Source organism: Plasmodium brasilianum, chromosome 14 (genome assembly GCF_023973825.1).
Source record: "Plasmodium brasilianum strain Bolivian I chromosome 14, whole genome shotgun sequence".
In the NCBI taxonomy this organism is placed as follows: domain Eukaryota; phylum Apicomplexa; class Aconoidasida; order Haemosporida; family Plasmodiidae; genus Plasmodium; species Plasmodium brasilianum.
Window position 1 is genome coordinate 1,849,944 of NC_090127.1, and position 16,186 is coordinate 1,866,129.

The following is a 16,186-nucleotide window of genomic DNA, read 5'->3' on the forward strand; positions in this document are numbered from 1 at the left end:
AGTGAAACATGAACGTGCTTTATAAAAAAGGTATTCCTCGTGTACAGCTTAATGCATGTGGACAAGCAAATAAAAAAATTCTATGTCCCTGCCAAGTTCATATATACTATATATATAATGCGTCAGGTATAAATTTCATTCTTGTATTGATTTATGAGTTATACATAATTTCTCTTTCCTTTCCTTCGTGTATAAAAGGAAAAATTCTATTATAAAATTAAATAAAACAAAATATGCCTTTCTCATGTAGAACCACAAGTTAATATGTCTATAACAGCTTAACAAGCAAATTATAAGAATTAAAATTCTATAAAACTGTAATTCCTGTTTTTTCTTTTTATATAAAAGATAATTCAAACCAAATGTTCTTTTCGCTTTCTTGACATCTTATTAATATATATATATATATATATATATATATATATATATATATATAATATATATATTATATATTATTTATATTTAAACGTTTTTTTTATTGTCCCTGGCTTAAATGAAATTATATCTATTATATTATATAGTACATAAAAGTCATGTATATTCCCATTTTTTAATGTATAATATTCTCTTATATAACATACTTAAAAAATACAAATATCTTTTCATTAAAAAAAATTTTAAAAAATAATTTTTTTTTTAACACATTTTATTTTTTTTATCTGTATGTTTAGAAAATTCACATAATAAATCCTTTAAGAGTAGATTTATTTTTTTGTTTTGTTAAAATATTGTATTTTCCTTTTTAACATAAAGCCGTTAGCAAATTTTTACCTGAGCAAAACCTTTCTACAGTATTGTACTGTCTTAATCTCTTTTTTACTTTACCTTATTTTATTTTACATTTATTTAAATTAGATAAAATCGAATTCACTGAATTTACAATTTATAATATCCCTTAATAAGGATTGTAGTTAATTTGTATTGGTAAAAATAAAAAAATGAGAATAAATCTAATATATTCATTTTGTTGAATTTTCATATGGTATGTTCAAGCATATATCAAAGCACTAAACTCTTTATATTTATATAAGGTTTACGGTGATTATTTGATAGCTATACCAATTAAGTATGGCATTAATACAAATGAATTAAGGTGAAATCAAGTATGAATATATTTTTAATATATAAAAAATCGTCTTGAGTTATTTTTTTTTCAAGTGTAGATAATGAGAAATCAGAATTAAATTATTACCATAAAAAAAAAAAATAAAATAAATATGTTCGTAATTGCTTTATTTAGAATAAATGGAAAACTGTGTGTACACATAACGATCGTTAAAAAAAAAAAAGATAAATATAATACACCTTAACAAGTAATAATAATTTGCCTAGCTATGTATACAAGCCGATGCTATGATAATCCTATGGTCATAAAAAATAAGTTAAAATTATGTGTATATATATACATATATACAGCGTACATATAAACATATATGTATACTTCATTCGAGTATATAAATATTTTGTATGCATATACTTAAGAATAACTGGTGAATGATTATGTCTTAAATATATGGCTAGCACATCTTAATGGTCAACATATATCAGAACAAATAAAAAAAATATATCAAGTGTTTATATTTATATATGTGTAATTTTTTTTTTTTTATTCGAGCTTTTTAAACTTAATGATTTACAATATCATATTTAACTTCCTAGGATTATGCGCTGAATTCTTTTTATTTTTTTTTTATTTTCATATTATTTTCTTATTATTTTCTTATTATTCTCTTAACATTTTCTTAATATTTTCTTAACATTTTCTTAACATTTTCTTAACATTTTCTTAATATTTTCTTAACATTTTCTTAATATTTTCTTAACATTTTCTTAACATTTTCTTAATATTTTCTTATTACATTCTTTTTTTTTTTAAATATATATAGTTACACATCATTTTGCATGAATAAATCAGGCAAAAATGGTGTAAAATAATAAAAACGCCCTTGTGTGTGGGCATAAAAATTAATATATTTATGTATGCATATATAATACCTTTTTTTTTTTTTTTTCCTCTTATACAGCCAATTAATATAGTATAAAATTAAAATAAGATAAAGAAGATTTGTATATTTGGTACTAATTTATCTACATATATTATTACTTGTGTTTATATTAAAAGGTTTCAATTTTTCCCTTTAGTCTTTGTTTTCATTTTTGAATCCTTATTTTATATTATTCTATTTTTCCTTTTCTTTTTTTTTTTTTTTTCCCTTACATTGGATTAAAACATTTACAGAAATCAGTTTTATGACTTTTTTTTTTTTGTGTTGATTTGTTTTAAAAAAATTTTACTCCTTGAAAATTTTATGCAATGAGGTGCACAAAAATAACACAGAAAATTTTGAAGTACATATAAAACACATAATAAATAATACTTTTTTCATTATTTTTTGACTTTTTTTTTTTTTTTCTTTTTTACTTGTTTTTTTTTTTTTTTTTTTTTATGTAAGTACTATTACACATTTGAATATTTACTCTTTTTTTTTATAATCCTCATGGCTTTTTTTTTTTTTTTTTTTCTTTTATTTTAATTAATTTCCACTTCACTATTTGCACGTTTTTCTTTATTTTTTCTCTAGTGATTTAATTTTTTTTTTTTTTTTTTTTTTACACTTTGTCGTAAGTGAACTAATTCAACTGTAATTCATGGGTATACTTCCTTAATTTATTTTTTTATTGTTATAAAATGTGCATTCTTTAAAACATATTAAGAAAGAAAAAAAAAAAAAAAAAGTTTAAGAGAAAGAAGAAGAAAAATATAAAATTGTCAAATGTTTAAATATCGTATAATTATTAATAAATATTTTGTTGTATTTTTTTTTTTTTTCTTTTTCATAAGAAAATGCTAAAAGTGAAAAATTAATCAAATATAAAAGCCAATAACACTAGTATATATGTACATATATATATTAGTCAGCTGTACGTAGTAAATATTTACACAAATTAAAAGTGCAAATATATGTAAATATACATATTTACGTACACACATATACGTATACATGTACATGTACGCATATATACATATAGATATATAAAAAAATTGAGTTTATGGAAAAATAAAGGTAGTTATCCTCACACTTTTGCTCTACTGCTTTTTCCCATCCTATATCTCTGACCTGTTGTACGTTTTATACACCTTACATACTTCATATATTTCTTGCACTTGGTACATTTCCTGTATTTCTTATACCTGTCATATTTCTTACATTTCTTTTATTTTTGTATAAAGTTTAATTCTTATTACTGGCAACAATTAGCTGCTCACATTAGCCTACTATTATTTTACATTGGTTAACTTTATATAATGGGAAATTATTGTAGAAAGAATAAAGCGAAGGAACCTAAACGTAAAGACATAAATGAATTGGCGGAACGTGAAAAATTAGAAAACGAAGCTCAAGAAATTGAACAAGTTCCAGAAGAAATTTACGATCATTTAGATGATCAACATGAAGAACCTCCTGAACAAGAGGAGGAACAAGATGATATCGATGAGGATGTAAACTATACCATGCAAGAAAAATCTTTCGATGAAAAACATTTAGAAGATTTAGATAGATCAAATTCTGATATATATTCAGACTCACATAAATATGATAATGCAAGTGATAAATTAGAAACAGCATCTCAATTGACCTTATCTACAGATGCAACTGGTATTGTTCAACAAGTTACTAAATTAAGTGAACCTGCACATGAAGAAAGTATATATAACACTTATAAATCAGTTACTCCATGTGATATGGATAAGCTTGATGAAACTGCAAAAGTATTTTCAAGACGATGTGGATGTGACCTTGGAGATCGCCATGACGAAAATGCATGTAGGATATGTAGAAAAATTGATTTGTCCGACACACCTTTGTTGACATAAAATAGATAGGTCACAAAATTATATGCGTACATAAGTATATGTGCGTACACACACATATATGTATATGTATATATATATATATATATGTTTATTTATTTATATACAGACACACATGTGAATACATTTTGATATGACTTTCTGAAGACTGCTTATGCAGACCAATTTCGTCTTTTTTTTTTTTTTTTTTTTTTTTTTTAATAAAGTTATTAAAATTACTTTCCTTCTGGCATTTTATATGATTATACATGTCTTTAATTGTTTTTATTATATGCATATTTATTAATTCAGTGTGAAATATAATACTTACAGTTTTGTAACACCATATTTTTACATTGTTCCGTTGTTGATGTAACAAAAATTTACATGCTTATTTTGCAATTAAAAAAGCTATATTATTCCGGTAAAATGAAATTTATTCCTTGATAAAATTAAGTTTTGATAATGTTTTTTATACATATATTGACAAATTATTATATAATTTAATTAAAATTAAGACAATTACTAAAAAAATAAAAATAGAACTAAATGTTGCTTAATTGTTATTATTATTATTATCATCCATATATTATTTTATTTATTTTTTTTTTTTTTATCGATTTATCATTTTGCTCTTTTACCTTTTTTCTTTTTATATATATATATATATATTATTTATGAGAATGAAAATAATTTTAATTTTTAGAATTATTATACTTCATTGCATCTCTCAGCATATTATTTCTCATTAACTATATTAAGTTATTGTTTAATCTTCTTAATTTTTTACTAGTTTGTCAGAGAATAGCAAATGTAAGCTTCAAAATCAATTTGTTTAACCTGTTTTGTCTGTATAATTTGTTAAATTTGTTCAAGTTTTTTTTTCTTTTTTTTATTGTAGAAAAAAGTATTGTTTTTATTTTAATCCTGCATATTTTTCCTCTATTACCTGTCGTATTAGTGGACACACAATTACATCACTCACGTACACATATATGTAAATTTATGTGCAATGCATATATTATACTATGTACATTTTGTGCTTTAAAAAGTGAACAAAAACAGTACAAAGAAAAAAAAAAAAAAAAAAAAAAAAAAAAAAAAAAAAAAAAAAAAAAAAAAGAAAAAAATTAAATAAAACAAAATACAGCTAAACAAAACGAACAAAAAAAAAAGATTACTCTAATTTCCCTTTACAAATTATTTCGATGCCTAATATTTCTTTATTAAACAAATCACCTAGCAAAATAATATCTACATAAATTACAATTGAGGGAGGTAAAAAGAACCTTACAGTTACATATGAACAACTTGAAAACTTGAAAAGGGATGCTAATTGTACACAAGGGTATGTATAATACATATCTATTCATATATATCAATGCATTTCTGTATACAATAATATATAATTATATAGACTACTTAACATTGCTAGAAGAAAAAAAAAAAAAAAAAAATCATTTATTAATCCTTTTTTTTTTTTTTAAATAGTGATAAATAGGTGATACGTAAAATATCAAAAAACATAGTAAATGTTGAAGTGTTATGAACTACTATTAACATTAATTTTTTTTGACTTATAATGACTTATCATTATTTTATTTAATTCAGATAAACCAAATTTTTCTATATGTTGGGGCTTTTTTTCTTCATCCTTCAATCCGTAGTAATTAGCAATACTTGCAAACTGAAAATATAACGTATATATAAAAAGGTGTTTAAATTTTTATAACTATTGAGTATATATATGTATATCTATTTTCCTTATTTTGTGTGTTTTTAGAATATTCCTCATTGTGTTTTTCACTCCTGATTGCTCTAATTTTTCTTTTTTTTTTTTTGTTTACGTTAAAATGTGGGTCGTTGTTACTGGGTCCTATTTTATCGGCAAGTAGTTTTATCTGTAAATGAATAAAAGCAGTTTTTCATAATTTTAGCATATAAAATTTATGACTACTTTTTTATTTTTTATTTAATTACCATGTGTAGTAGATGAGTAGGATTACAAAAATATGAATGGGTCTTATAATCAACTGTTTCTATTTTATGACATTGATTTTTAAAAGAGTTATCTTGGTATTTTTCTGTAGTTTCCTAAATAAGATAGTTTTTTAATTCGTATTTTTTCTATTATTTCAAGCATACCTTTATACATGTATATAATAAAGATTGAAAATAAATAATAAATAAAATGCATATCTACTGGAATATTGTTTCGAATTCTATACATATAAATTGTAGCCTATAAAAAAGTATTTTTTAATATTTCCTATTTCTTAATTTACCTCAAAAATTTCATATAAATCTTCCAATGAAATATTATCTAAAAGAGGATTTTTGTCTTTTATTTCTTTTAACTTGATAAGGTCATCATTCGAAACTTGCATATTAACCAAGCAAAGCTTAACCTTATTATCACATTTAATTAAATCTTTGTGAAGGTTTTTGTCATGTTCTTCATCATATTCCATTTGGTTTATCTTCTGGGCTGTGCGAGAGGGGGAAGGGCACACGTGTAAATACAAGTATAATAAAACGTATGTCTATACGTATGTACGGGTGTATAGGAGTGTATGTATATATATATATGTGAGTACTAACTTTCTTTTGGCCCTAACTTAGTGCATTATTCACATTACACACTAAACAGTACAGATTACACATTGCACGTTTCATTCTTACTGTTATCATTTCGTGTACTCTGAGCATATATTCATATATTAAAAGCGTATCTGACACACATTTACATGTACATATATGTATACATTTTATATTACGAGTATCATCCTTTAACCTGCTATTTCAACTTTCACAAATTCATTATGTAGTGTTGCTTCAACATTTTTGCATATCAAGTTAACACGGGATATATCATTATTCTGGTAAGTTGTAATAAGTGTGGAAGGTGCGAATTACACAGTGGTATTTATAAGACGACTTGTTAAACAACTTCGAAATGTTAGCACATATATATATATATATATATATATATGTTGATATTTATATGTTTATGCACGTTTACACCTTTTTCTTAGAGCGGACTCACCAACTCTATCTCATCTTTTTCCATGCATTTTAACTGCCTGCAGGTATTTTCTATTTCTGATATTAACTAGCATAAAAATTGTGAGCAATACAAGAATTTCAGCTTAAAATGAATAAATAAATAAACAAAAGAGAACTAATAAAAACAAAGCAAATAAAAACAGAACAAAGTAAACAGAAGTACAACAAAGAGAAACAAAGTAATACATAGTAAAGGGACAATACTAAAAAGTAATCGAATAGGGAAAATATCTATTTAACAAGTATATTAATAAATGTATTATTACCTCCTTTTCATTTTTTTGCAACTCCTTTTCAGTTGTTTTCAGTTCTTCAATTTGCATGTGAATTAAACGATTTTTCGATTCCATTTCGTTTATCTGGTTAAGCAGTTTTTCTACCCCTTGGTCCATTTTGAAAAGGTAAAAGTTGTTCGATTATTTATATAGGTATATAAGTATGTATGTACGCATGTATGTACGTATATAAGCATATAAGTATGCAAACAAAAAAATATGTAATCTTGCTGAGAAATTTTTTCAAATTATCTATATTTTTAGACAAAATAAAAAAGAAAACAAATAAATAGAAAATAGTTAAATAGTTCTTTTTAATTATTGAATAACTTTTTTTTGCTCTTTTTTTTATTTTTTTTTTTGTAATTTACTAATATTTTGTACATCACGTCGAAGTGTACATAATTTTAATGTACAACAAAATAATTAATTTCACTTAGCATTAATGTATATACAGAAAATATCAACATTTTAATTAGTAGAACGAACAAAATAAAACCTCCAATTTAAATCATTTTTTCATTCAGTCCTCATTTTTATATGTTAATTTATGCTACGCTATGCTATGGCATACCAAGCCCTGTTTTATATATATATTTTTTTTTTAATTATAAATTTCTCAATATATGCAGTTCATAGAGAAAAATTAGACGTTTATGTGGGCATACTTTTTTAATGAAATGCTTAGGGCTGCTAAAGATTACGAAGAACTGAAATTGCTGCGGCTCTGCTAAGGGTAAAATGAAACATGTGCAATATAGATGCTATATATATATATATATATGTATGTATGTATGCATTAATTTTCTACTGGGAGTGTACAAAATATTGAACAGTAAAATGTAGATATCGCGTTTATTTTATAAAATGACCCTATCAAATCGAAAAGAGTGAATATTTACAATTTTCCTTTTTTTTTTTTTTTTTTTTTGTAATTAGAGGGGTGATACCTGCAGCAAATGTCCTGTTCTTTACTACTTAAAAACGGAAGATGTTAAAACTGAGATATTCAATAATGCTTTTTCTTTTCCTTTTTTCCCTTTTTGCGAATTTCTTAATATCACATTTTTGTTAATACGTTTTATGCACTAATTTACTGAGAACAATACTCCTTTTTGTGAATTTTTTTTTTTTTTTTCCTGAAATAAAATGTTAGAAGCTTTATGATAAATTACGTATTTCTACAGTTATGTTTTGAATTACTTTTTTCATATTTTTTTTTTTTTTTGTGTAATTAAGTGAAACTTCAAAAGAGATATTTTTTTTAAATTGTGGGCATTATGATAAATTCGAAAAGAATATATTTTTTTTATTTTGTGTGCCCCCTATTTAAAAGAAGATTAACAAGTAAGGGTATAAGTACGTCAACACAGTTAATAGTAACATGTGTGAAGGACACATACAGATCTAAAATTTTTAGTAAAATAAAATGGAATTGTATAAGTAATGATATATTAAAAAATAAAGATAAATTTAATATAGAAGAGATGTTAAATATAATAAATATAGTTAGTCGTTTACATTTTGGAAAAAAGATTTTAATTCTTTTAAAACCATTCCTATTAGCTAAACTAGAAAACGATAATTGTAATTATGTAGAACGTATTATTACTTCTTATATCAGAGCAAATATTAATGATGATATTTTTTACTACGAATTATGTCTAAAAGTAAAGAAAAACTTGAATGCTTTCTCACAATCTTCTTTAATTAATCTATTATATAACATTAATTTTCACTCCTCTGTGAACAATGAGTATATAGCTAAAATGGAAATCGAAATAATAAGCCATCTTATGCTAAACATTCAGATGGAAGACATTTTGAATAACTCCTTCGAAATGAAACACCAGAAAGATAAAATTTCAGGCGTTAAGGAAAGTACATTAGGAGAAAATAGCACATATTGCAGTGGTGATAAATTATATAATGGGAAAAGAAGGCAAGTAAAAGAGGAAAAAATCAACGCGGAAAATATTCTAGTAAATGAAGTAGAAAAAGACCAAGCGCAAAGCACACCAACTAAGAATTTGTTTCATTTGAAAAACTACCATATTATATTACTGCTTTATGCAGTTAGTAATTATCTGTTGCATTTACATCTAAAGAATAAAAGTAATGCAAAAAGTAATGATAACTTTTTTAAGGAATTAAAAAAATATTTTAAATGGTATGATGCTTTAAAAATGCTTACTCATGAAAATATATTAGTATTATTAGGACAGATAAGCCCCTTTTACCTATTTTTGCTATACAAGGCGATTTTAAACTCTCTTTATATATTCGATGATAATACTATGAATGAAAATTTACTTAACCATGTTAAAGATAGAATAAATAATATTACATTACAACTAAAAAATAATGACACTCATGTAAAGGGAAAAACTAATGAACTTATAAAATATATAAATATACTGCAACAAAATTTAATTCATTATTCAGAAAATAGGAAAATTAACTTTCAGCGTAATTATAGGCATAATATTGAACTAGTTAAAGTTATACTCGCCTTACTGCAAGAAAATAATAAATACGATATAAACAAGTAAAATTAAAAATGATAATAAAAAAGTTGACAATTAATATGATTATGTTTTTATTTCCAAACGGTACATTTTCCGCGATTTTTTAGCCCCTGCGTTCTAACACTACAAACATATAATGAAGACTGTATCGTTGACCGTTTTTTACATGCGCATACATGTCTGGGCATATATTATGTACTTGTATATGTTGTGTGTACACATATATGCACTAAGGAATTCTCTTTCATCTTGCTTTTTCATTCCTTAGACTCGTTGAACAAGCGTGCATATAAATATGTGTGCATTCGCATGTATACACCTGTACACACATTTTGTCCCACTTCTTCCAGTTCATATTTTAAAAACTTAATAGCTATTTTTTTTTTTTTTTTTTTTTTTTGTTATTCCTTTTTTAGGTATTATGCATGGCATAGAGAAAAAGTTGAAAAAGTGCAAACAATTCTAAGGGTTATTGAAAAAGGATAATAAACAACAAAATTATGTAACTTACATTCAAATTAAAAATTTAAAATAAAATATTATATAGAGAGGATAAAAAAAACAAAAAAAAGAAAAAAAGATAAAGTTAAAGTTTAAGATAAAGATAAAAACAAAGATAAAAATAAAAATAAAAATAAAAAGCATTATAAAAAACGTTATAAAAAGAGTTATGAAAAACTATATTTGAAATGGGGAAACAGCTTATTCATCAAAGTCATCTTGAACCATATCAATGAAATCCTGATAACATCAAAAAGGAAGAAAAAAAAAAAAAAGATATAGTTATTTTAAATTACTGTATATACGAGGAAATGAAATTTTTCAAGTAATAACTTTAGGGCATAAAAGGGAAGTATTTATACTGATGCTCCCATGTATATTTACCACGAATATACATGTATATATATATATATAGGGGTATATACACGCATGTATATATTTATATATATGCATATGTAAATGTCCTTTTCGCTTTCTTTTTCCGCGTTTTACGCTTATTAATTTTTTTGTCTTTCTTTTGAAATGCGCACAAAGTTATATTCGTCATTATAAAAATCCTCAATATCTGTTGAGAGTCGTTCGTTAATTTCGGTTTCCGTTCCACGTATAGAATTATTTAAAATATCCAAATCATGTATACTGGCAATATTTAAAAGTTGTATATTCTTTTTTTCTTTAGCAAATTCTTTCATACATTTGTGTTTGATATTATATAAGCCTGCGCAGAATTTAAATTATGTGCAAAAATAATTTATTTTCAAATTATGTGAATTACTATATAATTCTCTATACAATTTTTTTTGCTGTTAAAACAGAATAGACATACTCAGTTACTGTTCCTTGAACTATGCACAGGTATGTAAGTATATATATACGCATATGTATATATTTATATATGCTCATATGTGCACACATGTGTAAACAACTTGATATTTTTATGTCGAACACAATAACACATATGAAGCTGCTTTCTTAATTTTAGCCATTACTATACAATTCTCTGTAGCCCGTAACGTTGAACAGCCAAGATATCTGTGTTTAAAAAAAAAAAAAAAAATTGATTCGAAATAGGTCCATAGGGGCTTATAGACTTCGTATGATAATAAATGGGGGTATGTGTGGGGGTGTACATTTATGTTTGTATATATATATATATATATATATATATATGCACATATGTAGACTGTGGTCAATATAGGACATAGCAATATGCGTTTTGTAAAATTCGATTTTAACTGTTGTTTTGTTCTATTTCTCCCTATTTTGCTTTATAGTGCCACATTTTGCTTATTTATTAATTTATTTATTTAATTATTCATTTTGTTGCTTTCAGTTACTACAACTCACCTTTTTCAACATAAGACAAACCAAATTTAGATAACTGGCAAAAAATAAAAATGTGTTAAATAAAAAATTTCCTAAATTTCTTCCATAAGTAGAATATAATATTGCTGTCGCTAATTTTGTCATTTTAAAGTCTTTATTTTTTAATTTTTCTTCTTTTTTTTTATAATTTAAAAAAATTATAAAGTGATGTCCGTCTATGAAAGAAAAAATCCAAATAAACACAATGTTTTCTCATAACAGACAAATGTCAATCTTTTAAATATTATGGATAATGCATTATAAAGTTTTTACATTTCCAAAAGTAACCTTGGTGCTATGATAATTACACAAATTTGTTAGTCCTTGAATTTTTGAAAAATTTCTTTTATATACAATATAAAAATGCACATACGGAGAATGTGTACAGGGGTAACCGCATATATAAATATATAACTATATAAATATCATATACATATATATATATATATATATATATATATATATATATATATATATATGTATGTCCTAACGGACAGTAGAAAAATTTCAGTATCTGCGAGTATATTTTAATATACACACATTTACCGCTATATTCAAAGGGTTGCGCTCATCATAAACTTTTTATCACAGTATTTCTGTTTTCACTTAAAATTGAAAAGATTGAATGAAATGGAGCACAAAAGGAAGAAATAAATCAAAAATGTGTGCAAATATTGTATTTTTATCGGGAAAAATTACAGTTACAAAGTAAAAATTATTATACAGAAAAACATTTCACAAATGAAGTAAAATATAATTTAGTGGAATGAAAATATTTTACGCAGTCTGTTATTTTGATTATTTTGAATATTTTTTTTTTTTTTTTTATTCAGCCGTAAAATTATTAACTTCATATATTTACATATTCAAATAATTTTTGTTTTTGCATCAACTTTCATATTACACATTTTTGTATGTGCTACATATAGTTGAAGTCATTGTGTTTTCCTTCTTAATGCACAATAAGAACGTGAAAACAAAATTGCAAAACTCGTGAATAAGTACAAGAAAAAGTTGTCAGAAAAAAATTTTTATCTTACTCAAAAAGAGCAAAAATGGGTTATTTTTTGTGTTTATATTTTACGCTTAAAAGTTAAAAGATTGATTTAAAAAATAAAAAAATAACAATAAATAAAATAAAAACCGAATAATGGAAAAAAAAACATATTGAAGTAAAACAAAGTAGAGAAATAATTTGTTCATATTGCACGTATCTTTTTTATTATCAATTATTCTGCAAAAAATAAAAATAAAAAAAAGGATTCTTTTTATATTAGCTCATTTTCAATACCTACGCGTCTTATCCTTCTTAAAGCGTCCATAATCTTCACATATCAGCATATCTTTATTTTTAAAATGGAATAAAAAGAAAACCAATTTTCATTGTGCGATGTTCAACGAATAGGCACGTGTATATATAAACATATATGTATATATATATATATATATACATACACGCTTTAGACGTTGGAAAATCTTGAAATAAATAAGTTTCAACAGAAAAAAAAAAATGGGAAAACACGAGAAGGGAAAAGAATTAATAAATTGATAATAAATATATACTATGTGGAATGTCGTTATAACAAAAAGGGTACATACCGCATAATACATATATATATATATATATTATATATATATATATATATATATATATTTATTTCTTTTATTTCCATTCACCACACAATTACGTAAATAAACACATTACATGCATCGTGCCGTGTCACGGTTGAAAAAATTAAAGTTCACTAAAAAAATACTGTTCGTTATTATTCTAAGGTGCGAGTAATATAAAGGCACATATGCATACGTGTACACATATGTATATACACAGATACGTACATACATACGTACATATCAACAAAGCAGCCGATTTCTGCTTCTTAACATATAACCGCGTCATCAGTGCTATTTAATAGGGATAGGAACACCGTTGATGAGTTCATTTTTTTGAGCACTCAATTTACTTTGCGTGCATTTATATCTTTTCAAAGCTGCAAAAAATGTGTGCACCTTTGCATGAACATATATACATATACATATATATATATATATATATATATATATATATATATATATATATATGTACGTGAGCCGCACTGCTTCCCCCGACTGCAGGTATAGAACAGAAGTATTAGTTCCCTTCAATGCATGTGGTGTCTAACCCTAACTGTTTTAAGACCTTCTTATAATTTTCTACATTTCTATGTAATATTTCTTCTATTGGCCCTAAAAGTCTTTTAAAACTTTTTCTGTCTAGGTAGACAACTTGACAAGTGTTTTGCGCCTTTACAGTAGCAGCTCTTGGTTGATTTTTTAAAAGAGCTAATTCACCAAAATAGTCTCCTTTATTGTATGTTTTAATAACTTTATTATCTTTTAAGGCAGTAGCATTTCCTTCAATTAATATATAAAATGTATCTCCTTGTTCTCCTTCATTTATAATTATATCTCCATCAGAATATGTTTTTGTTTTTAAACAATCAGCTACTTTTGATCTCTCATAAGGGTCCATACCTTTTAATATAGTAATTTGTTTTAACACATCTTCATACATTTGTCTTTTCTTAGCAACATTATCTTTTATTATGTATGTAAAGGATTCTCTATCCAAAGCCCATAGATGACATTTTGTTAAAGCCTTAGCTGTTGCAGCTCTTTTCGAATTATATAATAAAGCTAATTCACCAAATACATCCTTTGATTTTAATATGGTTAAAATTTCTTTTCCATTTTCTTTTGTTTTATATATTTCTACTTCTCCTTCATCAATTACATATAATAAATCTCCATCGTCTCCTTCATTTATTATATTTACACCTTGTTCAACATTCTCATCAAAAAATGCATCAACGATTGTTTCCATTTCCATCTTATTTAAATGATTAAATAAAAATGATTCATTTAACGCTTCACGTATTTTGGCTTTTTCATGTTCATCCTTCTTATATACCTTTGCTACAAAATTATCTTTTTTTTTGTTCCATTCACCATAAGCCTCAGCACTGACCGACATCCTTTTACCCTGACTAGCGTTCAAATTGACCAAATCCGACTCTTTTAATTCCATCTCTTTTCTGTCCATTTCGCTAAGGCACTCAGTTTCGTCTTCGTCGCTTGAATATTCTTCGTCTAGGAGGATAACCAAAAAGATGAAAATGATTAGGACGAAAATGGATTGAAATGTAAAAAAGTTAATTTACCCAAAATAATGGAGTAAAAAATGAAGAAATGAAAAATGACGGTGCCCAATATGGACGTTCATAATTATCAAGCAGTGGACCATAAAAATTAGAAATGCAATTCAATGCATACTTACTAATTATATTTTTTTTATTTAAGGAAATCATAAGTTCATTTTCATTTTTGGGGGATCCTTGTTCACCCAAAATATCATTGTTTATTGTCTGTTCTTTTGAATTATCGTCCTCTCTTTTATTTATTGACAGTTCACTTAATAAATCATTTTTACTATCGTCAACATTAGTACACTTTTGTGTAAAATTATTTTTTTTGCTATTACTCCTAATTGTTTGTTCGTATTTTTCAAATTGTTCTTGTATATCTTTATCTTGCATGCTTGGTGAACTTTGGTCTCCTGAATTTTCTTTTCCTTGTCTCCTTTTAAAGCAAAATAAAGTACATACATACAGTAATTAAAAATCACAGCAATTTTTTTTTCACAATGTTTATACAGACACACAAACACACATACGCTTATATATACATGTGTACACATGTATATGCATATGTATGGGTATTTATGTATAGCTATACAGATATATATTTGTATATATATATATATATATATATATATACAATTATACACTTGCGTATATAAGTGCGTAAAATGAACAAGTTTTTATTTTGTTAGAAATTGTACAAAAAAAAAAAAAAAAAAATTGATTATTTCAAAAATTGCTATATTAACACGTGATAGCTGTTTATTTACTTTATTATTATTACTATTGTATATATTTTTTTTTTTGTTGAGTGTATAAATATTTGTGCACAAGTTTTTCTTCTTTCTTTTTTTTCTTTTTTTTGTAATATTTTTATTATGCAGTAATTTCAAATGAAACAACCATTGTCCAACTGCCTTAACTTTCGGTGTATTGCTTCTTATTTTTTTTTGAGTTAATGCTCGCATTTTGCTATGTCAATATTATTTTGCACGTTTTATTTGCCACTGTTTCGCTTATGTTGCTATATTTCTTCAAACTTTTTGAATTTTTATATTTGTTTTTAAAGTCTTACCATGTGCACACATTGCCCATTTTGTTATTTTTTAAGGAATTTAATCAAGTAAAAATATTTAAGCAAAAAAAAAAAGGAAAATGTAAATTTATATTTTATTTTTTCCTATTACAAGAAAAGTATATTTGCGCGAATAGCATTTCAACTGGATAACTCAAAAAATCAAACAAAAAATAAAATATACATGTATAATTATACAAATATATATACATACATATATATACACATCTACGTAATAATGTATTCTACTCCTTTTTTATTTCTTTTGCTGTGATATTTTTTAGGAAACAATGGTTTAACTAACCTTTTAAGTTATACAATAAGCACATTCGTAATATACATAT

At 24.6% G+C, this 16,186-nt stretch overlaps 5 protein-coding genes across 5 annotated transcripts; 2 read left to right on the forward strand and 3 right to left on the reverse strand.

Annotated features, from left to right (window-relative positions):
• Window positions 1–3,307: 3,307 nt before the first annotated feature.
• Window positions 3,308–3,877, forward strand: MKS88_005620 (glideosome-associated protein 45; the record flags this gene model as incomplete). Its single annotated transcript, XM_067218899.1, has 1 exon — window positions 3,308–3,877. One exon carries the CDS (start codon window positions 3,308–3,310, stop codon window positions 3,875–3,877), a length of 570 nt encoding a protein of 189 aa, XP_067070828.1.
• Window positions 3,878–5,396: 1,519 nt separating this feature from the next.
• Window positions 5,397–7,311, reverse strand: MKS88_005621 (uncharacterized protein; the record flags this gene model as incomplete). The annotated part of the gene is made up of 7 exons (XM_067218900.1): window positions 5,397–5,540; window positions 5,701–5,754; window positions 5,834–5,947; window positions 6,139–6,341; window positions 6,648–6,732; window positions 6,900–6,965; window positions 7,186–7,311. 7 exons carry the CDS (start codon window positions 7,309–7,311, stop codon window positions 5,397–5,399), a joined length of 792 nt encoding a protein of 263 aa, XP_067070829.1.
• A 1,163-nt stretch (window positions 7,312–8,474) lies between these two features.
• MKS88_005622 (uncharacterized protein) lies at window positions 8,475–10,208 on the forward strand (the record flags this gene model as incomplete). The annotated part of the gene is made up of 2 exons (XM_067218901.1): window positions 8,475–9,742; window positions 10,139–10,208. The coding sequence occupies 2 exons, from the start codon at window positions 8,475–8,477 to the stop codon at window positions 10,206–10,208; spliced, it is 1,338 nt and encodes a 445-aa protein (XP_067070830.1).
• Window positions 10,209–10,424: 216 nt separating this feature from the next.
• On the reverse strand, window positions 10,425–11,693 carry MKS88_005623 (uncharacterized protein; the record flags this gene model as incomplete). Its single annotated transcript, XM_067218902.1, has 4 exons — window positions 10,425–10,463; window positions 10,754–10,941; window positions 11,213–11,255; window positions 11,571–11,693. The coding sequence occupies 4 exons, from the start codon at window positions 11,691–11,693 to the stop codon at window positions 10,425–10,427; spliced, it is 393 nt and encodes a 130-aa protein (XP_067070831.1).
• Window positions 11,694–13,719: 2,026 nt separating this feature from the next.
• MKS88_005624 (cAMP-dependent protein kinase regulatory subunit) lies at window positions 13,720–15,735 on the reverse strand (the record flags this gene model as incomplete). Its single annotated transcript, XM_067218903.1, has 3 exons — window positions 13,720–14,717; window positions 14,905–15,206; window positions 15,671–15,735. 3 exons carry the CDS (start codon window positions 15,733–15,735, stop codon window positions 13,720–13,722), a joined length of 1,365 nt encoding a protein of 454 aa, XP_067070832.1.
• Between the last annotated feature and the right edge of the window lie 451 nt (window positions 15,736–16,186).